Raw genomic sequence first — 25,795 nt, 5'->3', positions numbered from 1 at the left:
GTTGCTCATCACTGTATATGCGAGGGTTTATTTTGGGGTTCTGTATTCTATTCATTGGTCTCTTCATTCCAGTACCACACAGTTTTGATTAGAGTAACTTTGTAGTAAGTTTTGAAATCAGAAAATGTGAGACCCCCAACTTTGTTGTTCTTTTTCAAGATTATTTTGGCTATTCGAAGTCCTTTGACATTCCATATGAGTTTTAGGATGGATTTTTTTCTATTTCTGCAAAAAAAATCATTGGTATTTTGATACAGATTGTATTGAATCTGTAAATCGCTTTGAGTAATGTTGACAACAATATTAAGTTTTCCAGTCCATTAGCATAGAATGTCTTTCATTTATTTGTGTTTTCTTTAATTCCTTTCATCAACATTTTGCAGTTTTCATTGTACAATTTTTGTTTCCTTGGTTAAGTTTATTCCCAAGTATTCTTTTTCATACTAATATAAATGGAATCATTTTCTTAATTTCATTTTGGGGTTGTCCATTGTTAATGGTATAGGAATAAGAGTGATTTTTATGTGTTGATTTTGTATCTTGCAACTTTGCTGATTTCAGTTTATTAATTCTAATGCTTTTTATGGACTCTGGGGTTTTTTGGTTTTCTACACATAAAATCATGTCATCTGCAAACAGGTGATTTTACTACTTTTCTAATTTGAATGCATTTTATTTCTTTTTCTTGCCTAATTGCTCTGACTATAACTTGTAGTATAGTGTTGAGTGGAAGTGCTGAAGTTGGGCATCTTTGTCTCATTCCTGATCTTAAAAGAAAAGCTTGTATTGTTTCACTTTGAGTATGATCTTAACTATGGAGTTTTTCTATATGGTTTTTATTGTGTTGAAGTAGTTTCCGTCTGTTCCTAGTGTGTAACAAAAGAGTGTTGAATTTTGTCAATTGTCTTTTTCCACATCAATTTTGAGGTGATTATATCATTTTTCCCTTCCTTTTGTTAATGTAGTATATTATATTGATTGATTTTCACATGTTAGGCTGTCCTTTCATTCCAGGAGTAAATCTTAGTCGGTCACATGGTACAGCCCTTTCAGTGTGCGCTGTTACAGTCAATTGGTAGTGTTTTGTGGAGGGTTTTTACATTAGTATTCATAAGAGATATTGCTGTGTAGTTTTCTTATGGTGTCTTTGTCTGGCTTTAGTATCAGGCAATGTGTCATACAAAATAGACAACTTAGCGACTGAACAACAGTAACAAATGTACCTTTAACCTTTTTTGAAAATATATTTAAAAGTATGGGGCTTCCCTGGTGGCTCAATCAGTAAAGAAATAGCCTGCAATGCAGGAACCTAGTGGGCTGCAATTCATGGGATCACAGAGTCAGACACGACTGAGTGACTAACACCTTCACTTAAAAGAACATTATGATCTTGATGAGCTATGTTTGGACTCAAGTTCATAGAATTTGATTCCATTTCCTGATATGACTTAGGTTTCTTGCCAGCTTCATTTGCATAACTTGAAGAAAGCAGTTGGAGTTTTCAGAAACTCTGGAATTTACAGGAACTCCATTGTGTTATATTGCTTTGAAAAGTGAAAGTTGCTCGGGCGTGTCTGACTCTTCCACCCCATGTACTGTAGCCTGCCAGGCTCCTCTGTCCATGGAATTCTCCAGGCCAAAATACTGGAGTGGATAGCTGTTCCCTTCTCCAAGGGATCTTCCCAACCCAGGGATCAAACCCAGGTCTCCCACATTGCAGGCGGATTCTTTACCATCTGAGCCACTTTAGATTGAGTTTATTGTGGCACAAGTACATCTTAGATCTTATGTATAAGTTTAAATTACTGAAGATTTATTATTAAGATTTTGGGGATACTGTGGGGAGTCTACATAATTTTTATCATAAATCTCATTTGTTACCTGTAAGATTTGACTAGTCATTATAATCCCTAAATTGTTTTAGTATTAATGTAGAGATTTAATGTAGAAATAATTTCTATCCTGCCTTGCTTTTATAAACACCTTCAAGCTTCTAATAAGACAGACATGTTAATCAGATATTTATAGCCAAACATGCTGCTTCTCTAAAATAAATCCCAGAATTGGGAGATATCTCTCCAGTCCACTCTATAACTAGTGGCTATCTAGCCCATTCTTAAAAATTGTAAATGAAAAAAAAAAGGCACTGTTTTTTTTGTTTCTTTCTAGCATTGTGATTAGAGTTTAAGGCTTAAAATTTTTAAGAAATTTATTTCTTTTTCAGTTATCTTTTGATGCAAATTTAAGTTTATTTCCTCTATCTAGTCTTTCTTAGAATATTTCTTGAGACACGTGCTCTTTTTTCCACCTCCCATTACCTTTTCTACTGTGTCCCATCATCCCCGTTCCTGCCCATGTCTTGTGCCTAACACCTGTTTTTAAAGGAGAGTTCCAAATGTAGTATTTTCCCCATTAATTTCCTGTTTTTAATTTTCAAAATAACAAATTGCTGCCTTTGATAATGAATCTAAGATTGACAAAAATAAGGCTTTATTTATAAATTTTTAGTTCTGAATTTATTTCAGAATTTAGCCTGTCCGTTTCCTTCCATTTAATTATAGCTTAGAAGCTAAAAAAGTTTTATTCTTAAAGGGGATTGAGATGTTCATATCTATAATGAGTTCAAAATAACCATTTCTTGAGTAAATTGCAGCTGTTATCCATGCTAAACTCAGTGTGATACTGGGTGTCATATGCCTGAATAGAATTTACTGTGAATTTTTTGTTATAATTAGCAGCCTTTCAGAGGATGTATATCACATTATTTTCAGAGAAGTCATTGGATTAGCTTTGTGAAAGATGCTTAACAAGTAGTACCTAATCCGTCTAGCTAGGGCTATATCTGTTATCGTCTCTTATCATGAATGTAAAGTTCCAGCATGTTTCCCACTGCTCTGACCCCAGTAGCTCCTATTTATTTCTTGACCAACTAGACCAGAAACAAAGGGATGGAATGCAGAGAATGAGTTTGTTATAAAATGAATCACTGGTGGCTTTGGAGTCAACTTTATCTCTCTATCAGATTAGTTTATTGGATAATTAAAATTCATTTTAAAGCTCTAACTTGTAAATTTTTTTCCTCTCTCAAAAGATATTTTGATGTAAAGAATGCCTTACTCATTTTTTCTCCTAAATGTTTAGATTTAAAGCCTTAGTTCAAACAGAATAGTCTAGTTTAGGAATATCACAGTAGGGTTACCAATTCTTAAAATAACAAAACGGAATGCTTTTTGGATGATCAGAAATCATTTTAGAATCTTTCAGGATCTTTGGGTCATTTGCGTTAGTATTAGTTCATATAAAGACTCTGTATATAAAAGATTAAAGGCATTGAACTGAATTTACTCTAATATGTTTAAAAACAACTTGACAGAGACAGACAAATACTACATGATCTCATTTATATGTGGAATCTAAAAACAAGCTCATAAATACAAAGAACAGGTTAGTCGTTGCTAGGGGCGAGGGAGTGGGAGAAATGGATGGATGAAGGGAGTCAAAAGGTACAAAATGGAAGATATAAAATAAGTAAATCATGGGGCTATAATGTATAGCATGGTGACTATAGTTAATAACACCATATTGCATATTGAAAGTTGCTAACAGGATAGATCTTTAAAGTTCTTATCACAAGAAAAGAAATTAGAACTATGTGGTGATGGATGTTGACTTATTGTGGTGATCTTTTCACAGTATGTGTGAATAGTGAATCATTGTACATTGTACACCTGAAACTAATAATGTTTTATGTCAGTTACACCTCAGTAAACATCAACAGTAAAATCTGGTGTCTCATTACTTAACATTCCCTTCATGTGCTCATAAAAACAATGGAGAATATAGGGGAATTTTTTTTAATGATTTTGCTCTCAGACTCATTTTTGAAGTCAAACATTTTAGTGTATTATGTGACATTTTAGGCTTTCTAGCCATTTTACCTGAACCAAAAAAAGAGACTTCTATTTTTTAAAAAGTTATGTATTTATAGTGGTCATAATGCTCATAAATCAAGCCATTTAGTTTTAGTATTTATCACTTTACATAGTTGACAGCATAGATAGAATAGCACAAAGTATCTTTTCCCAAAAATTGTTAGGGTAGTTTGACAAAGAGAATTTTGTTTTAATATATTTTCTTTAGCCACAGCAGTGAACCGATACTCTAAAATATGTATTTTATGTAATTTAATGCATCAGCAGCCTTAGATATTTATTAATCTTGACCTGAAAACCCATCTTCATGGTAAGACATAAATTTGAGAAATTATTTACTTGTTTTTTTGCATCAATGTGCTATCTTTCATCTTAGGTCTATCATTTGGCAAGTGTACGCTTACGTGATTTATGTTTAAAACTGGATGTTTCAAATGAGTTAAGAAGGAAGATATGGACATGTTTTGAATTCACTTTAGTTCACTGCCCTGATCTGATGAAAGACAGACATTTGGATCAGCTCCTCCTTTGTGCCTTTTACATCATGGCAAAGGTAATGTATAAGTTGGGGGAAGCTCTTTGCTGTAGTTACCTATATTTGAAGCATGAGGTGAAAATCTGTTGCACTCATTAGTTTACCTTAAGTGCTATAAGCCAACAGTGCCCACCTTCATTAATTAGGTGGTAAATTACAGCTAATGCAATTACAAGCCATTTGTAGTATGTGGTTCTCCACACTGTTAATAGAGAACCATTTCCACCTCCACCCCTGTAACACCTCTAATCTTATACTTTAAAGTAATCATTTTAGATCATTACATTTTAAGTGAGTAACAGAGACCCACTGCTGAAAGTAACTTGGCCAAAATTACACAATTAGTGACAGCCTGTGATCTTCTGATTCATAATTTTATGTAAAATAGCTTTTATACTATATTCTTACCTCAGAAGAGCATTTTACTTTCTAGTTGCTACAACATGTTTTAAGTCATAAAATGGCATATCTTACTTGGTTTTAAAAATTCTAATGTGTCTGAAACATTCATCTGTAACTTTGGTCTTGATCATATTGGCCACAGATCCTAGCAGATGAGCATGTTACAACCTAATTTTTCAGCTTCTTGAGGCAAAGAACATGTTTTTGAACTCATCTGTGACTTCCTTCTCACATTGCCTCTTTAAAATCTCTATACAAAATATATATTAATAGATACTGTTAATTAACCTTTTTTAAAGTTATTACTATTTTTAAGTTATTTCTCTTAAGGATACCAGAACTCTAAAAACCAGCCATGGGTTTATAATTTAGAGAGTTCATTTCCTTCTATGGTTACAATTTTTATACATTTATTCCACAGCCACTAAATAACATACAACACAAAAGACCGCATAGTTGTTCCCCTTTTATAGTCACATGCTACATTGGCATCCATACCAATAATCCTTTATATTTATATTACTCTTTCCACTTTTAAAACCACACTTATATACATATTTCATTTATTTTACCATTCTAAGAATCTCCAGGGAATTTCCCAGGAGTCCAGTGGTTAGGACTCTATGCTTTCACTGCTGAGGGCATGAGTTTAATCCCTGGTGGGAACCGAGATCCTGTAAGATATACAACAAGGCCCAAAAAAAGGAAAGAATCTCCAAAGTCAGAACACTCACGACAACAAAACCCAAAGTTGTCCCAGAACTGATAATACCGCTGGGTTTCCCAGCAGAAGCAAGCTACTTTAAGGCATGAAACACTCAACCCTTAAGCCATTCAGTATTCACATAAGTAAAATCCTTACTAAAGTAGAACTAAAAAATCAAAAATTATAAAACATTCAAGGAAATGAACCAATATGAGTATGTCAACAGATAAAGTTTAGAGCAGGTTAGATACTGAAAATTTTAGGTAATGAAATTATTGACCTCAAAGTAGGCAGTTAATATGTTTAAAAGGCTTCAGTGTATAAAAGAAAATTCATTTTATGAATAAAGACCAAGTTACTTTAAAAAGGACCCCGAAATTTAAAAAATTTTTAAAAGAAATAAAAAGGACCCAAAAGATATCAAAAAGAACTGAAGGAAACTTGGAACGGAAACCTAGTGAAATTTGAATGGAAACAAAATTCCAACTCAAAAAGACTCAACAGATTAGAATAGAGAACTGTGGAAATGAAAAAACAATGTATCACATAGAGAAAATACAAAAAAATCAAGAGACAGAGTTGCAAAACATTTTTTTCTTGTTCCCTTTTTCTTTTGTTCTCTTGTGATTTGATGACTAACTTTAGTGTTGTGTTTCAATTCCTTTTTCTTTTTGTGTATGTATTGTAGATTTTTAATTTGTGGTTACCATGAGGATTTGCTATAGCAATCTGTGTAGAGACAAGATTGTTTTAAGTTGCTGATCTTTTCAAGTGCATTTCCAATATCCTGCATTCGTATTCTCTCCTCATAATTGCTGGCTTTCATATGATATTTGTGTATAGATGATTTCCTACCTTTCGTGTATGTTTGCCTTTATGGTTGAGCTTTTCCATTTGTAATTTTCTTGTTTGTAGTTGTGGCCTTTTCTACTTAGAGAAGTTCCTTTAGCATTTGTTGCAAAGCTGGTCTGGTGGTGCTGAGTTCTCTTAGCTTTTGCTTGTCCATAAAACTTTTGATTTCTCTGTCAAATCTGAATGAGAGCCTTACTGGGTAGAGTATTCTTGATTGTAGGTTCTTCCCTTTCAGCAGTTTAAATGTATCATGCTACTTCCTTCTGGCCTGTAGAGTTTCTGCTAAGAGATCAGCTGATAAACTTATAGTTCCCTTGTATGTTGTCATTTTTCCTCCTGCTGCTTTTAATATTTTTTCTTGGTCTTATTCTTGTCAATTTGATTACTGTGTGTGTCTTGGTATGTTCCTCCTTGGATCTATCCTGCCTGGGACTCTGCAATTGCTGGACTTCAGTGAATGTTTCCTTTCCCATGTTAGGGAAGTTTTTCAGCTATTATCTATCTCTTTGATTTTTTTTTTCAGATCCTTCCTCTCTCTCTTCTCCTTCTGAGACCACCCCTATAGTGTGGAATGCTGATGTGTTTAATGCCCCAGATGTCTCTTAAACTGTCTTCATTTCTTTTCACTCTTTTTAAATTCTGTTCCACAGCAGTGATTCCCACCATTCTGTCTTCAGGTCACTTATCTGCTCTTCTGCCTCAGTGTTCTGCTAGTGTATTTTTCATTTCAGATGTTTTATTGTTCATCTCTGTTCTTTAGTTCTTCTAGGTCTTCGTTAAACGTTTCTTGCATCATCTCGATCCTTGCCTCCATTATTTTTCTGAGATCCTTGATCATCTTCAGTATCATTATTCTGAATTATTTTTTATGGAAGGTTGCTTGTATCCACTTTTAAATAAGTACTTAAAAACTAATAAAACTTAAGACTACAGGAGAGTCAGCAGATCTGAGTTTTCTTATGTTCTTTTTTATAAAGAAAGGCATTTTGTGGTTAAAAAAAAGAAATACATTTCAGTAGAGTTATACCATAACAATCTTAGTGCTTTTGATTAATGAAGCTATTAGCTGAGTTCCCACAGGCCACAAAGCCTGAACTTTTAAGGTAGTAGAAGTCACAAATGGTAGTGGTTTTTAGTTATGGAGTGGCCTGGGGTTAATAGCTTTCTGCAAGACTGCTCTCAGTGCCAACTGGTAATTGAAGTTTTTGTTTAGGGCCATTTTTCTTTTAAAAGCAATTGATGAATGAGGTTTTTATTTTCCTTAGGTAACAAAAGAAGAAAGAACTTTTCAAGAAATAATGAAAAGTTATAGGAATCAGCCCCAAGCTAATAGTCACGTGAGTTACATTATTTTTACTCCTGTCCCAAAATAGATTTGTACTATTTCCCTGCTGACAAGTCACATAAAAGGTAAACTTCTTTTCTAGGTTTACTATAGATATTTTGGTTTTATGGATACCATTAAACTTGAGACAGTTTTAATCAAAAAACAGTTTCAATAGAAGCCAAAAATCTTGCTGTTTCTGACTTATCTACATATTTGCATGTACTTCTCACACATTCTCTTATTCCATGTGTCCCTTTGTTGAGTGGGGATGTTTTTCACTAGAAAATCTAATGAAAATTATTTATAATAACAATATATGAGATTTAATTATATGAGATTTGATTCTCTGATAATATTTAAATCCAGTGAAATTTGAGGATATATTGTCTAGTTTCTTTTTTCCATTTGCTTTTTTTTTTCCTTAAAAATGATTTTTTTTTTTTTCCATTTATTTTTATTAGTTGGAGGCTAATTACTTTACATCATTGCAGTGGTTTTTGTCATACATTGAAATGAATTAGCCATGGATTTACATGTATTCCCCATCCCAGTCCCCCCTCCCACCTCCCTCTCCACCCGATCCCTCTGGGTCTTCCCAGTGCACCAGGCCCGAGCACTTGTCTCATGCACCCAACCTGGGCTGGTGATCTGTTTCACCCTAGATAATATACATGTTTCGATGCTGTTCTCTTGAAACATCCCACCCTCGCCTTCTCCCAGAGTCCACAAGTCTGTTCTATACATCTGAGTCTCTTTTTCTGTTTTGCATATAGGGTTATCATTACCATCTTTCTAAATTCCATATATATGTGTTAGTATACTGTAATGGTCTTTATCTTTCTGGCTTACTTCGCTCTGTATAATGGGCTCCAGTTTCATCCATCTCATTAGAACTGATTCAAATGAATTCTTTTTAATGGCTGAGTAATATTCCATGGTGTATATGTACCACAGCTTCCTCATCCATTCGTCTGCTGATGGGCATCTGGGTTGCTTCCATGTCCTGGCTATTATAAACAGTGCTGCGATGAACATTGGGGTGCACGTGTCTCTTTCAGATCTGGTTTCCTCGGTGTGTATGCCCAGAAGTGGGATTGCTGGGTCATATGGCAGTTCTATTTCCAGCTTTTTAAGAAATCTCCACACTGTTTTCCATAGTGGCTGTACTCATTTGCATTCCCACCAACAGTTTAAGAGGGTTCCCTTTTTAACATTAAGAATCTTAATGTTTGCATCTTTGAATTTGACTAGATATCAGGCATTTTTTATATAATAGCCCTGGTAAGAGTTCTATACAACATTTCAGTCATGGAACTATAAAATGTTAGCATAGTGGCCTGGCACATAGTAAGCATTTAATAACTGTTAGCTCTACATGATTTTTATTGTTGTTCTGAAGAACATAGGATTAGTTTACTGTAAGGTTTTGGCCATTTGACAGCCTGATTGCTCTAAAGGAGCATATTGACCTCCTCTCTGGCCCCAGTGATCTGCCATCTTAGACTAGAAGAGAGAAATAGTAGCTGAGATAACCCTGGCCCCAGTACTAGTAGCCATACCCTTCTGTAGGAGATCCCCACAGATAGTTTCACTTCTTTACTGAAGCCCCAAATACACTGCTAGCAATATAGAGATACTAGAAGAGCCAAGTATAGGCATTTCTTATATCCTGTGATAGACTAGAAGAGGCCTGGTTTCTGGGCCTCTTCAGAAAAATCGCTCAGGAACAGAGCTTAGAGAGGTTCAGAACATCCCTAAGTTCATTAAAGCAAAGTTAATGTGGGTCAAAATTGGGTCAGGGGATTTCCCTCATGATCCAGTGGTTAAGAATCCACCTTTCAATGCAGGGGACATGGATTTGATCCCTGGTAGGAGATTTCGTATCCCACATGCCATGGGGCAGCTAAGCCCATGCACCACAACTAGAGAGCCCACAATCCACAACTAGTGAGCCATGCATTCTAGAGCCCATGCTTTGCACCAAAAGAAGCCCTGACACGCCACAGCTAGAGAAGGCCAGCATGCCACAACAAAGACCTAGGGCAGCCAAAAAAAAAAAAAAGTCATGCCACAGCTTCCTAAAAATTCTCTCAATACCATTATCCATAGGATGAGGGAGAATGGATCATGCTTTTCAGTTATCCTGGAGGTTAAAAACAGTTTAGGGGCAGGGAGGGGAACACATTTTCATGTGGCCACCTGAAAAGTCTTGGCGTGGGATTGGAACAGGAAAGCAAGCCCCGGAGAGATCAAATGAGTCTCACGGAAGGAATTAAAGGGAAGAAGGAATAGGCTCAGATCTTTTAAGTGGCTTTTAATTGGCAAAACTTGCTCATCAGTGTTTAGTTGCTGCTTACTTAATTCTTCTAATTTGTAACCTCCTAAATGGCATATTTCAGGTGGTAGGCTCTGCTTTAGTAAGCTCCTCTTCTAAGATGTTTGCAGTAATCTACATTTACCAGACTAATAACATCTTGCCCTTTATTATCACCCATACAGACAAATACTTTTTAATTGGCTTGATATCTTGATCTTCTTATTTTGGTTTTGCTTAACCTGTGCCTATTTGTGACTCAACAGTCCTTTATTTCCCTTATGACCTATAGGTCTATAGAAGTGTGCTATTGAAAAGTATTCCAAGAGAAGTTGTGGCATACAATAAAAACCTGAACGGTGATTTTGAAATGACAGATTGTGGTAAGTTGCCCAATTTAGCATTCTATATGTAGTACACCTTTGGTTATATTATGCATACTACAGTGGATGTCTTGGAGTTACTTATGTAGGTGGGGTGGATAATGCATGCGTGTTTTGAGAAGAAACAAGTGACCTTGAAGTAAGTATGGGTCTGGTACCTCCCTCCACAGAATTTGTGTGTAGAAACCATTAATTTGTCCTCTGTTAATTGTGTTTTAGAAGTTTCCTAGTATACTTACACATGTTAATATTGTATATACTTGTACACATTTATTATGTAAAAGACACAATAAAATTCAAAACTAAATCTGAATGACAAGAAAAGTAAGACAGTAAGACAGCTGTCAGTGATCTGCCTGGGGAGACAAGGAAATGTCCTATTCATTAATAAGTGTATTAGATATTCTGCCACCATCAGCACGGTCACCTTGTTGCACCATCATGCTAAGACTTAAGGCTCTAGTAATTTTTTTTTAAAGAAAGAAGAATCAAATATTTGGTATTCATATATTGATAAATAATGAAAAGGCCTCTTCTGCCCGTATCCTTCTTCTTGTCTCATCTTTCCATTACTTAATGTAGATGTATGTATATATGTGTATATAGGTACTGTAATTTATTTAATTCCACAATGTGAGGCATTTAGGTTGTTCTAATTATATACAGCTTTGTGAGGAACATCACTGTAAGTTGATCTTTGGTCCACATCCTTAGGGTAAATTCTTAAAGAAAATTTGACTGGGTCAAAGACATTTTTTAAATTACCCAAATATCCATGATCATTATGGTGTCTACTGGGATCTTAAGTTTTAAGGTCTTAATGAAAAAATGCTTTAATAATAATGTCCTAGAATCTGATCCCATTTAAGGCCACACAGGCCAAATTCAATTCTTTTTATATAGATATAGACTAGAAATCTCTTCAAGAAAACTGAAGATACCAAGGGAACATTTCATGTAAGGATGGGCATGATAAAGGACAGAAATGGTAAGGACCTAACAGAAGCAGAAGAGATTAAGAAGAGGTGGCAAGAAAACCCAAAAGAACTATACAAAAGGTCTTAATGACCTGATAACCACGACTATATGGTCATTCATTAGAGCCAGACATCCTGGAGTATGAAATCAAATGGGCCTTAGGAAACATTGTATTTATATGAACAAAGCTAGTGGAAATGACAGAATTCCAGCTGAGCTGTTTAAAACCCTAAAAGATGATGCTATTGAAGTGCTGAACTCAGTATGTCAGCAAATTTGGAAAACTCAGGTGTGGCCACAGAACTAGAAATGGTCAGTTTTCATTCCATCCCAAAGAGAGGCAATGCCAAAGAGTGTTCAAACTACAGTACAGTTGTACTCACTTTACATGTTAGCACGGTTATGCTCAAAATCCTTCAAGCTAGACTTCAGTACATGAACCAAGAACTTCCAGATGTTCAAGCTGGGCTTAAAAAAGGCAGAGAAACCAGAGATCAAATTGCCAACATTTGTTGGATTATGGAGAAAGCACGGGAGTTCTCGAAAAACTTCTACTTCATTAACTATACTCAGGCCTTTGACTATGTGGATCACAACAAACTGGAAAATTCTTAAAAGAAATGGATGGGACTACTAGACCAACTTACCTGTCTCCTGAGAAACATGTTTGTGGGTCAAGAAGACACAGAACTGGACATGAAACAACTGACTGGTTCAGAATTGAAAAGTAGTAGGACAAGACTGTATATTGTTATCCTGCTTATTTAACTTCTATGCAGAGTACATCATGCACAATGCTGAGCTGGGTGAAGCACAAGCTGGAATCAAGACTGTCGGGAGAAATATCAACAATCTTAGATATGCAGATGATAACCACTCTAATGGCAGAAAACAAAGAGGAACTAAAGAGCCTCTTGATGCAGATGAAAGAGGAGTGAAAAAGCTGGCTTGAAACTCAACATTAAAAACAAACTAAGATCATGGACCCAGATTGCTTTGGCAATTCTGGGTCTTTTATAGTTCCATATATGTTTTAGAATTATTTGTTCTAGTTCTGTGAAAAATGTCATGGGTAATTTGATAGGGATTGCATTAAATCTGTAGATTGTTTTGGGTAGCATGCCATTTTAACAATATTCTTCCAGTTCAAGAGCATGGGATATCTTTCCACTTCTTTGAATCATCTTCAGTTTCCTTTATGAATGTTGTATAATTCTCAGTATACAAGTCTCTCACCTACTTGATGAGGTTTATTCTTAAGTTTTTTGTTGTTGGGGTTTTTTTTTTATATGCAATTTTAAAAGGGATTGTTCGATTATATTCCCTGTCTGGTATTTCATTGTTAGTGTAAAGAAATGCACCTGCCAATCTGCTTAGTTTAAGTACTTCTAATTTCCCTCAACATAGACCAATTTTTAGGATTAGGCATACTTAATAAATGATCACTGTTTTCATCAATAAAAACCTGCTTCTGATGTCAGGTATGTTAATTATCAAAGCATTGGTCTTTGATTGAGATATGCCTAATGGAAACCGTATTTATAGTAGCCACCTGTGGAGAAAGAGCTTCCTTGTTAAAACACCAACTGGATACTCGGCCTGTGCACTCATTATCATGTTAGCAGAGCACCCAAGACTAGCATTCTTGATTAGAACACTTGAGAGATCCAGATTATAGCTTAGTCTAAGTGATGCAGACATTAATGCTCAAGTAAATTGAAAACTTTACAATATTTCCTCTGAGGCTTGGCTTAAGAATTAAAAAAAAAAAAAGATGCATGTGTGGTGTTTCATACAAGGCCTTCTCACAGTAAGGCCTTAGTAAGTAGTAGTTATTATTATTTTGTTTATAAGAAGTATAAAATATATTTTATTAATGAGTATGGCTCTTTAAATGTCTTTTTTTTTAAGCTAATTTTTCTAAGGCCATATTCCTTACATAAAATCCTTTAAATGTTGAAAACTAGGTCAGACACACAAAAACAGTTAAATCCTCTCAAGTGACAAAAGTTCTGTTTCCATAGGAAATGTATAAGACTGATAACTACAAATTGATAATTAAGTGACTTTATTCACATTAGAACTATTTTATGGTCACCAGATAGACAGACAGATGTGGGTAGAGCATATTTTCTTTTTAGATTGTCTGTGTAAACAAGGTTTCCTTGGTTTTAGATTACAGTGAATGCCTTTTAGAGCTTATGAGAAACTGCCAAAATGGTCTAAAAGCACTGTAGTTTTAAATTGGTGTGTGCTCGGTGACTTTTGCACAACTGGAGCTCAAGGGCACTGCAGCCTACACACTTTTACAGTAAGGAGCAAAAGAGGGTAAGGAGGAACGTGGTAGGAGAAATACACAACAAATACCAGATGCTTACTCCAGGGAAGTGCTGCTGCCCATCACATCTCAACATGACCCTTGAATTTATAAATAAAATTTGATCTTTCTTACTTTCATCCTAAAATAATTTTGCTTCTTTACTTTCTCCAGTTTCAGATGGTAAAAACTCATTATATTTGTTTCTTCTCAGACTGAAGACTAAGGACTATATGCAAAGAAATCAGCATCAGTCACTTGAGCAGCTCCTCTGGGAGTGAAGGATGGGGTTTCATTAATACATGCATTCTAGACAATTTAGGTGTGCCCATCCTCTGAAACCAGTCCCCCTGAGAAATGCATATCTACTGTGCTCTCAGTCTCTTTTCCTCTGAATGCAATTATATTGTCCTGGGATATGAAACTAACCATGTATTATGGTTGCATTTGTTGACTACCTGCAGCCCTGGAATAATTTGCATTCTCCCTTCCAACTTTCACTTTAGATCCTTTGAAAATTCTGAAGTCAGAGATCCATGCTAAAAATTTCAGCATGTCTCTCCAGAGTTCTACAGATAATACCTCCTTTTTTCTAAGAGCTTCTCTCATTCACTGATAGTTTTTTATAAAACCACATTTTAATTGCTTGATAGTGTTATATGATAATCCAGAAAAGACATTCCTCTTATTCATGGGAACAGTAGGGAAAATTATGAATCTATATATAGTTCATTGGTTCATTTCACAAATGTATGTCAAATATATACCATGTGACTCAGATTATATTAGGCAGAGATCCCTTCTACCCTCTGAGGGAAAACAGATTTGAACCAATTATAGCACCAAGCAGGAAGATCTCATTCTCTTTCCCAGTCTTTCATAAGTTCTGTCTCCTAATTTATATGGTGTGAGATGATCACCAGGCCTACTGAGGCTTTAATTTCTGAGTGCCAAAGTCCTAAAAGAGGTGAGAATGTAGAAATCTTTTTCCAGCTTAAAGGATAACTGACATCTTGTTTTCTGTTTTGAAATGAAAAATACTAAATAGCTAAATGTTGTTCTTGTTTATGAATAACTAAAAGACCTTTTAGAACTGACACCCAAAACAGATGTCCTTTTCATTATAGGAGACTGGAATGCAAAAGTAGGAAGTCAGGAAACACCTGAAGTAACAGGCAAATTTGGCCTTGGAGTACAGAATGAAGCAGAGCAATGGCTAATAGAGTTTTGCCAAGAGAATGCACTGGTCATAGCAAACATAGCAGACCTCTTCCAACAACACAAGAGAAGACTTTACACATGGACATCACCAGATGGCCAACACCGAAATCAGATTGATTATATTCTTTGCAGCCAAAGATGAAGAAGCTCTGTACAGTCAGCAAAAACAAAACCGGGAGCTAACTGTGGCTCAGATCATGAACTCCTTATTGTCAAATTCAGACTTGAATTGAAGAAAGTGGGGAAAACCACTAAACCATCCAGGTATGACCTAAATCAAATCCCTTATGATTATACAGTGGAAGTGACAAGTAGATTTAAGGGACTAGATCTTATAGACAGAGTGCCTGATGAACTATGGACAGAGGTTCATGACATTGTACAGGAGACAGGGATCAAGACCATCCTCAGGAAAAAGAAATGCAAAAAGCAAAATGGCTGTCTGAGGAGGCCTTACAAATAGCTGTGAAAAGAAGAGACGCGAAAGGTAAAGGAGAAAAGGAAAGATATACCCATTTGAAAGCAGAATTCCAAAGAATAGCAAGGAGAGATAAGAAAGCCTTTCTCAGTGATTAATGCAAAGAAGTAGAGGAAAACAATAGAATGGGAAAGACGAGAGATCTGTTCAAGAAAATCAGAGATACCAAGGGAACATTTCATGCAAAGATGGGCTCAGTAAAGGACAGAAATGGTATGGACCTGACAGAAGCAGAAGATATTAAGCAGAGGTGACAAGAATACACAGAAGAACTGTTCTCCACAACCCAGTTAATCAATATGGTGTGATCACTCACCTAGAGCCAGACATCCTGGAATGTGAAGTCAAGTGGGCCTTAGGAAGCATCACTACAAACAAAGCCAGTGGAGGTGATGGAATTCCAGTTGAGCTATTTCAAATCCTAAAAGATGATGCTGTGAAAGTGCTGCACACAATATGTCAGCAAATTTGGAAAACTCAGCAGTGGCCACAGGACTGGAAAAGGTCAGTTTTCATTCCAATCCCTAAGAAAGGCAATCCCAAAGAATGCTCAAACTACCACACAGTTGCACTCATGTCACACACTAGTAAAGTCATGCTCAAAATTCTCTAAGCCAGGCTTCAGCAATATGTGAACCGTGAACTTCCAGATGTTCAAGTTGGTTTTAGAAAAGGCAGAGGAACCAGACATCAAATTGCCAACATCCACTGGATCATTGAAAAAGCAAGAGAGTTCCAGAAAAACATCTACTTCTGCTTTATTGACTATGCCAGAGCCTTTGACTGTGTGGATCACAATAAACTGTGGAAAATTCTGAAAGAGATGGGAATACCAGACCACCTCACCTGCCTCTTGAGAAATCTGTATGCAGGTCAGGAAGCAACAGTTAGAACTGGACATGGAAAAACAGACTGGTTCCAAATAGGAAAAAGAATATGTCAAGGCTGTATATTGTCACCCTGCTTATTTAACTTATATGCAGAGTACATTGTGAGAAACGCTGGGCTGGATGAAGCACAAGCTGGAATCAAGATTGCCGGGAGCATTATCAATAGCCTCAGATATGCAAATGACGCCACCCTTATGGCAGAAAGTGAAGAGGAACTAAGAGCCTCTTGATGAAAGAGGAGAGTGAAAAAGTTGGCTTAAAGCTCAACATTCAGAAAACTAAGATCATGACATCTGGTCCCATCACTTCATGGCAAATAGATGGGGAAACAGTGGCTGACTTTATTTTTGGGGGCTCCAAAATCACTGCAGATGGTGATTGCAGCCATGAAACAAAAAGACGCTTATGCCTTGGAATGAAAGTTATGACCTAGACAGCATATTAAAAAGCAGAGACATTACTTTGCCAACAAAGGTTCGCCTAGTCAAAGCTATGGTTTTTCCAGTAGTCATGTATGGATGTGAGAGTTGGACTATAAAGAAAGCTGAGCATCGAAGAACTGATGCTTTTGAACTGTGGTGTTGAAGAAGACTCTTGAGAGTCCCCTGGACAGCAAGGAGATCAGACCAGTCAATACCAAAGGAAATCAGTCCTAAATATTCATTGGAAGGACTGATGGTGAAGCTGAAACTCCAATACTTTGGCTACCTGATGTGAAGAGCTGACTTATTACAAAAGACTCTGATGCTAGGAAAGACTTAAGGCAGAAGAAGAAGGGGATGACAGAGGACAAGATGGTTGGATGGCATCACCTACTCATTAGACATGAGTTTGATCAAGCTCTGGGAGAGGGGGAAGGACAGGGAAGACTGGCATGCTATAGTTCATGGGGTCACAAAGAGACAGACACAACAGAGTAACTGAACAACAATGAGAACTATGAATACAACCATTAGGAAACAAGTATCCCAAGAATTTATAATAAGTTGGGAATGAATTAGCCTTGGTGGCCAGTCCATCCTAAAGATCAGTCCTGGGTGTTCATTGGAAGGTCTGATGCTGAAGCTGAAACTCCAATACTTTGGTCACCTGGTGTGAAGAACTGACTCATTTGAAAAGACCCTGATGCTGGGAAAGATTGAGGGCAGGAAGAGAAGGGAACAACAGAGGATGAGATGGTTGGATGGCATCACCGACTCAATGAACATGAGTTTCGATAGGCTCCGGGAGCTGGTGTTGGACAGGGAGACCTGGCATGCTGCACCTCATGGGGTTGCAAAGAGTTGGACACGACTGAGTGACTGAACTGAACTGTTGTTCTTGTTTACTCACTTAGTTCAACTTTTATTTTTAATGATCTGTATAACAAGAATAACCTACAACTGCTGTAATAAAGGAGAAGGCAATGGCAACCCACTCCAGTACTCTTGCCTGGAAAATCCCACAGATGGAGGAGCCTGGTAGGCTGCAGTCCATGGGCTCGCTAAGAGTTGGACACGACTGAGCGACTTCACTTTCACTTTTCACTTTCATGCACTGGAGAAGGAAATGGCAACCCACTCCAGTGTTCTTGCCTGGAGAATCCCAGGGAGGGGGGAGCCTGGTGGGCTGCTGTCTGTGAGGTCGCACAGAGTCGGACGCGACTGAAGTGACTTAGCAGCAGCAGCAGCAGCTGTAATTAAGCTGGTGTTTACTCTCTTGGAACACTGTCCCCCAGGATGGTAGTAAGTGTCATGGAAAAGAGGGACTGTGCATAGAAAGTTTGAGAAGTATGGAATTAAAGTGAACATTTTTTTTTCTAATTGCAAAACTTCTGTAAGCCGTTATTATACTAACATGTATTCTCAATTCCTAAGAGAAGGCTATAATATGCGGCATGTTTTCAACTTATTGATCACATAGCTTTTCCTGCCTTACTAAGATCCTGCGAAAATAACAGGAGTAAAAAAGACATCCCAATGGGGACCGAGATTCCCCAGGGAGATTCCCTGTGGCTGCCTGACCCTTGGACCATGTCAGAGTTTTCTTATTTTCCTAAGGTAGAAGCATAGTAGTAGTAGCAGTAGTAGTAGTACTGTTAGTCGCTCAGTTGTGTCCAACTCTTTGTGATCCCGTGGACTGTACCCCGCCAGGCTCCTCTGTCCATGGGATTCTCCAGGCAAGAATACTGGAGTGGATTGCCATGCCCTTCTCAAGAGGATATCCTCAACCCAGGGATTGAACCTGGGTCTCCTGCATTGCAGGCTCTTTCTTTACTGTTTGAGCTACAGGGAAAACCAAGGTGGAAACATGCTTCTACCCATATTCTCAATGTTTGCAGGCCAGTGTATTGAGAATGAGACATTTTTTTCACATGCTGAATTCTTTTTAATTGCCAGTAGTTCTCTAAGCTCTATACAAGAAGCTCAGTTTAGGTAAAGTTCCACCCAGAGCTAGGTGATTCTTGTCAGTACAAGTAGATGTTTTGTAATTCTCTTTCCCCCCCAAAAAAAGAATAGGATAAAGTTCCGCCTGGTGTCACAAGCTACCCTAGAGTTATACTAAAAAATGTGAAAGCACCTTGGGGCAAGCTATAATTTTATAGCTGGGGATGATATCTATATACAGCACTAAGTTCCTGTTGTGCATGAGAAAGTAAGGCTTTTTGAATACCTGTCACCTGCCATGTATTTGCAGAAAAGTAAACATAAGCAATTCATCTTGCTTCTTCCTTAACCTTTGAGGATACACTTTACCTTTTAGAGTCTTTCCACCTTTTCCAAAGAGCCAGTGAGAACATCTGCAGGCCCTTTTGTTATCTGAAGCTCAGGTTTTGCCACTGCTACCCATATTCTGAAGCTCCGTTTAGGTAAATTTCAACCCAGAGCTGGTGCCCCTCTGAGAGTCACCAGTGACAGTGGGTTCACAGGTATGGTTGTGAAAACATTCTTGCTGAAGTGCTATCTAGAGAATAGAGTACCAACTTAAGTTTACATGTTTGTATTTCTCAAGTTTCCAATTTAATTCATCCATAATATAGGTAGATTCCTGAACTTTTCTAGAAATAGTCATTGTCCTACAGAAATATTTAGATTTGATTTTTTTTCGCTTTTATATTGTAGAGAGAGTTGTGTTTCAGATTCCCAAATTATAGATTAAGGTACACCTATCACAACACTGAATTCTTTTAACAGACTTGGAAGATGCTACAAAAACACCTGACTGCTCCAGTGGACCAGTGAAAGAGGAAAGAGGTGATCTTATCAAATTTTACAATACAATATATGTAGGAAGAGTGAAGTCATTTGCATTGAAATATGACTTGTCAAATCAGGACCATGTGGTACGTTTTTCATTTTACTATTTTATTAATATCTGTTCTCATAATTGGTTTACTATGAGTTTATTTTGGTAGATAAGTATTTCAAAGTAAAAGCCTTACTGATACATTTTACAGGAGAAAACATGCTAGTAAATAATCAGAGTGATTAAGGTTATGATAAAATAGACTAGAGAAAATCAGGGAGATTTCATCCATGAAATTATGGATGCATATGGGCAAGGACTCAATGGGAACATGGAAAAATGAAAACAGCTCTGGTGGTTTTTTTCCTTGTTTTTGATTTCTGTTGTTATATTTCTGAGAGAAATGTTTTTCTCAAGATAAAGAGAAAAGAAAATAGATAGGCTTGAATCAATAATAGAAACAACACTAAGAAATTTTTATGCCATATCTATATTTGACACTACCAGCAGGCCTTGATAAGTATTATCAGTGTATAAGCTGAAGTTGGTTCCCAGAAGAGCAGACTTCAGTTATAAGAAAGAGGAACCGAGTAGAAGCTGCATTCAGGCAGTAGCTATATATGTGTCTGTGTCTCTACATTTCTTTCCTTGTCCCTTTCAAGGAATATGAGCTGACTATCCTCAGAGGCCATGACTACTCATTCTTCTCCCTCAGTTCCACACATTCCCCACCCACCGCCATGTGCTATACTGTGAATATCTCTAACATCAGCTAATTGGGAAGAAAACAAAACTAGTTTTCCTACCTTCAAGTGAAGATGATGAATGAAATACTAATTAAGGAGTCATCCCCATTTATGCTTGGAATAGAACATTGTATAGATTATTAAAAGTGCAGTTCCTTCTCACTTTATCTCTGAGTCCTTTGCATTTCAGTATAAAGTCTTATACTTTACACTAGTAACTCAGTCAGTAAAAGAATCTCCCTGCAATGCAGAAGACAGGAATTTGGTCCCTGGGTTGGAAAGATCCCCTGGAGAAGGAAATGGCAAGCCACTCCAGTACTCTTGCCTGGGAAATCCAATGGACAGAGGAGCCTGGTGGCTACAGTACTTGGAGTTGAAAGAGTTAGACATGACTTAGTGACTAAACCACTGGGCATAAAGTCTTAACCATTTTATTAAGAGATTTGTTCCTCGTTGGACTCTTCTTGCTGGCCCACAGAATACTGTGCCTCTCTTTTATTCTCTGCGCTACTAATTTGGTTGTGGGTATGTATGTATGGACTTTTAAGACTCTTGAGACACCTTTGGTGATCAAAGGTGCACAAAGATCAAACCAGTGAACCCTAAAGGAAATAAACTCTGAATAACTGGAAGGACTGATGCTGAAGCTGAAGCTGTATTAACATTGCGCACCTGATGTGAAGAGCCAGCTTACTGGAAAAACCCTGATGCTGCAAAAGATTGAGAGCAAGAGGGGAATGGGGAGACAGAATGAAATGGTTAGCTAGCCTAACTGACTCCATGGACATGAATTTGAGCAAACACCATGAGATAGTGAAGGACAGGAAGCCTGACACTGCAGTCCACAGGATGAGATGGTTAGCTAGCATCACTGACTCCATGGACATGAATTTGAGCAAACACCATGAGATAGTAAAGGACAGGAAGCCTGACACTGCAGTCCATGGGGTCATACAGAGTCGGACACAACTTAGCACTTAAACAACAACAATGTGTGTGTGGAGAGAGATCCTTATTGCAAGTGTTAGGGCAAAAGTTATTCTTTGCCTCACTTTCTGAGCATGGACATGGAAGTTCCTATGCTCTTGGCTTATTGCTTCTGGTGTCTTTCTCAGAATCCTTTAGGATTTCCTAAAAGATCCAGAAAAATAAATTTTAGTTTATCCATTAGTAATTGTTGAAAAACAAGGGTTAATGAATCATTTTTTTTAATGAATCATTTTTTAATTTTTTTCAGCCATAAGAAGTTCTTATGGTATAACTAACTTCTAATTAGGAGATACCAATAATAATAAAAACATGGTACGGGGGGGAAAGTTCCTTCCATGTTGATCCTTCACCCTTACGGGGAGGAGGGGAATGTAGAATAAAAAATGTGGTGGGATTCAAAAAAAGAAAGAAAAACTTTCATCTGATAAAAGCTTTGGTGGTGGTTTATTCGCTAAGTTGTGTCTGACTCTTATGACCCCGTGGACTATAGCCTGCCAGTCTCCTCAGTCCATGGGATTCTCCAAGCAAGAATACTGGAGTGGGTTGCCATTTCCTTCTCCAGGGGATCTTCCCGACCCAGGGATTGAACCCAGTCTCCTGCATTGTAGGCAGACCCTTTACCAACTGAGCTATGAGGGAAGCCCTATAAAAGCTTTACTTTTATGTTATTTCAGATGGAAGCTCCGCCACTCTCTCCTTTTCCACATATTAAGCAACAGCCAGGCTCCCCACGCCGCATTTCCCAGCAGCACTCCATTTATGTGTCCCCACACAAGAATGGGTCCGGCCTTACACCAAGGAGTGCTCTGCTGTATAAATTCAACGGCAGCCCTTCTAAGGTAAGGTGCTCCCAAACTTTACTCCAGAACGGCAGTATCCGTGTTAAAAAGTGGATTTCAGATTTCCAGTTAGTAATCTTTAATCTTACCCTATTTATTTTGCAAAGTTACTGCAAATAAATACAAACTCTTACTATGGCAAGTTTCCTGTGATCAAGAGCAGTGTATCCAGTTGAGGGAGTTTAATCTGTTATGACTGACAAGGTATTGGGGGAGTTTGCACCAAGGGCACAGTGTGTCCTTGCTCAGGTACCATCTTGAGAAGGACCAGTAAGGCAGCACCTGCAAGTGGTCAGATATGGGGACACTCTCTAAAGAAAGACCTTGGAAGGGAAAGTTCATTTGGTGGATGTCAACCGGGATAGGGAAAAGTCTGAAAGCAGATGCCTCTTCTGACTTACACAGACAACTCTGTGGTCACCTCCATCTTTAGTCCCATTAATGATGATGATCCAATGGGGACATGATTGCTGTTTTCAGGTAATTCAAGGACTATCAAGTAGATGTGTTCATTGTGTCTCCAAAAGCCAGAATGACTACCAACTGGAAGGAGTTGTAGTGGGATAGGTTGTAACTCAGTCCAAATACATGGCAGCTCCTTAACTTATTAGTTTCTTAACTCATGTAGATCCACAAGCATTTGTTACATTCCTGCCGTACTTAGCAAACAAAGTTTACTGAGATATACCTCACAGACTTGCATTTCCTCTTCATAGAAGCTGATTTCATATAAGGACTTTTAGAAGCAATTCTTGGATAAAATCAGAAATGGGTTTAATTGAATTCTAAGGCAGTAATTTCAGAACCATAAGTCAGAATCTGGGGAGCTTGTTGAACACAGATTCTTGTCCCAGAGACTTACTGAATCACAAAGCTCTAGCAGGCAGATTCCCTAGACAGTGTTGATGCACAGCGTCCAGGAATAACTTCTCGAAGGCTGTTTTACAGTAAGACCAGCAACATCAGCATCACCTGGGAGCATGTTAGAAATACAGAATCTCAGGCCTCACACTAATGCTACTGAATCTGAATCTGTGTATTATCATTCCCCAGATGATTAGTAAGCACATTAAAGTTTGAAAAGCACTGCTTCAGGAAAAAGACCTCAAACTTGACGGAAGTTTGTTTAATTTATCACAATCACCTGGAAGGCTTGATAAACTAGAGATCACTGGGTCCAATACCTAGAATGTCTGATTCAGTCAGTGTAGGGTGAGGCTTGAGAATTTGCATTCCTAATAAGCTCCCAAATGCTCTGCTGCTTGTGGTCTGATGTCCACATTTTAAAAACTATTGCTATAATGTAAATCCAATTTTTAAAATCACCTGAAAAGATTAATTCTAATCACCCTTACTAAGTTGACCTAGATTCAAAAAATAATCTCTTCCTCATTGTTTAGCTTTGGATAGAGAATAACGGGTAGGAAAAAGCAGTTAGCTTAGATCTTTGCTGCTATTTCCCCCCTTTCCCCTTTTACTCACACATATCCTCTATTTTTGCACAGAGTTTGAAAGATATCAACAACATGATAAGGCAAGGTGAGCAGAGAACCAAGAAGCGAGCAATAGCCATCGATGGTGATGCAGAATCACCTGCCAAACGCCTCTGTCAAGAAAATGATGATGTTTTACTTAAACGACTACAGGATGTTGTCAGTGAAAGAGCAAACCACTAGTGCCCTTCTCATTTCTGTGGTAAAAGCACTTTCAGGTTGTTTTGCAGCAAGTTGGGGCTCTGTTTTTCAAAACAATCAACCCTGAAGGTAGTAAACATCACTGAGTTACAAGAAAAGTTACACCAAAGTTAAGTGGATTTTTTTTTTTTTTTTTACTTTTATCCAAAATGTAGCTGACAGATGTATTTGAGTTGGATTGTAAAGGAATGTTTTTAAGTGCACTTAAAAGGGAATGGTTTCAAGTGCAGTTAAAAAGGAATGGTTTTAAGTGCCTTTTAAGCATATTAATAGTCATAGAATTGTTAAAATATTTGTTCTCTGAGTTTTTCAGACAAAGTAAGGGGAAGCCTTATAATTTTTTTAGTTCACTTTTTAAAATAATCAAGTGTCCTCTCCTTCTGGGCTTTGTCATAAGAGGGTGAATAATCTATTTTTGGTAGGTATGCTTTGAGATGTTTGTGCTCCCAATTTAATATTGAGTAGGGGTTGGGTTCCATGGCATCTAGGCCAGAGGATGATGTACGAGCCTGTCTCTGACCCAGTGTGCTAACTTCACATCCAGGTACCACTGTGGGTTGTCCAGAGGCTTCTCATGCCCTTCCTCTCCTTGAGCAGAAGCATGTTTTTACTTAAACCCATGCACTACCCCACTCCTTGCTTTCCAACCTTAAGCCTTCTTAGCCTGGTGTCACAACCTAATAAAAGAGCTACTTGCTCCTTTTTAAAACTATCATCACTTTATTTTCCAAACCATTAACTTAATTATATATGATTATATCATATAACTCAAAATAGGACACTGCTTCTCAGGCCAGTAGAGTAAAATACAGAAAAGCGTTGTTAGAGACTAAATTTCCTATTAGTGAGGTAATAGCCATGATAATATGTAAGATACTGTTTTTGAGATCATTATAAGATTGATCATTCTCAATGTCTAATTGATTCCTTAAGAATAGTTGAAACCTTTCTCAAAACCATATTAAGACCACCTCATGCCTTATAATTATACTACTCTGTCCATGACGTAGCTGCTTATCACCTCCCGCTCTTTGCTTTCAGTATCATCAGCGCATTATGAGTTTCCCATTAGGGTCTGATCACTGGCCCCTTAAGGGTGTTTTCTAGGGCTCTAAATGCCACTTCACAAAGAATCAGCTGTTCAATATTCACTTTTCTAGTGTGTTTCCAGAATCTGGAAGGACGTGAATAAGCCATTCTTAATTAATTTTGAGAAATTTTATCAAATGTATTTTTTTAAACTGCAAACCTTATTTTTTTAATGCTAAATATTTAACTAGTGAAAAGCGAAACTGGCTCAGTCATGTTCGACTCTTTGCCATCCATGGACTATAGCCTGCCAGGCTCCTCTGTCCATGGAATTCTGCAGGCAAGAATACTGGAGTGGGTAGTGGTTCCCTTCTCCAGGGGATCTTCCCAACCCAAGGATCGAACCCAAGTCTCCTGCACTGCAGGCAGATTCTTTACTGTCTGAGCCACCAGGGAAGCCCATTTAACTAGTAACCCTAGCTAATTTGAATGAGTCTGAAATTTGGCTATTAACTAGTATCAATAATTATGATTATTAGGAATTTTATTTTTAAACTTTAAGAAGAAAAGTGAGTCTGGTCACATTTTACTTTTCTGAAAATTACATCATTTTTTTGTGTAGTATCTACACATGTTACAAGCCAAATAGCATCAAGTCTGTCTTGAATCCTTGTATATATTTTTATGTAGCTATAACTATTGTGTCATTATTAATGTGCAAAATGTAAATGAGCATTTGTGCATTGTCTTTATAAGAAAATCTGGATGTGTTTTTATCAGTTTTCTAGACTGTATATTCATGTACATAAAATGGTTAATAAAATATTGGCATTTTTGTGAGATTACTGGATAAAACCTATACTTGTGCTCTTTTCTATGTGACTGGATGCAGTTGTGCAGCCATCTAGAATCTGTGTCTCTAAATATCTGCTTTATA

General features: G+C 37.3%; 1 protein-coding gene across 4 annotated transcripts in view; it reads left to right on the top strand.

Annotated features, from left to right (window-relative positions):
* Positions 1-25,713, top strand: part of RBL1 (RB transcriptional corepressor like 1) — a 65,836-nt gene extending 40,123 nt beyond the window's left edge. For 2 of the 4 annotated variants that reach the window (XM_020892085.2, XM_020892087.2), the window contains exons 17-22: positions 4,309-4,485; positions 7,693-7,764; positions 10,361-10,451; positions 19,509-19,657; positions 21,971-22,135; positions 23,641-25,713. In XM_020892085.2, the coding sequence (XP_020747744.1) occupies positions 4,309-4,485; positions 7,693-7,764; positions 10,361-10,451; positions 19,509-19,657; positions 21,971-22,135; positions 23,641-23,811 (825 nt within the window). In that variant the 3' untranslated portion in view covers positions 23,812-25,713. Of the gene's footprint in view, positions 1-4,308; positions 4,486-7,692; positions 7,765-10,360; positions 10,452-14,873; positions 15,232-19,508; positions 19,658-21,970; positions 22,136-23,640 lie in introns of those variants that run through there. The other 2 variants (XR_011489615.1, XM_020892086.2) reach the window with 2 other exon arrangements.
* Positions 25,714-25,795: the final 82 nt, after the last annotated feature.

Source organism: Odocoileus virginianus, chromosome 9, assembly GCF_023699985.2.
Source record: "Odocoileus virginianus isolate 20LAN1187 ecotype Illinois chromosome 9, Ovbor_1.2, whole genome shotgun sequence".
Classification (NCBI taxonomy): domain Eukaryota; kingdom Metazoa; phylum Chordata; class Mammalia; order Artiodactyla; family Cervidae; genus Odocoileus; species Odocoileus virginianus.
This window is presented reverse-complemented; position numbering and strand designations above follow the sequence as displayed.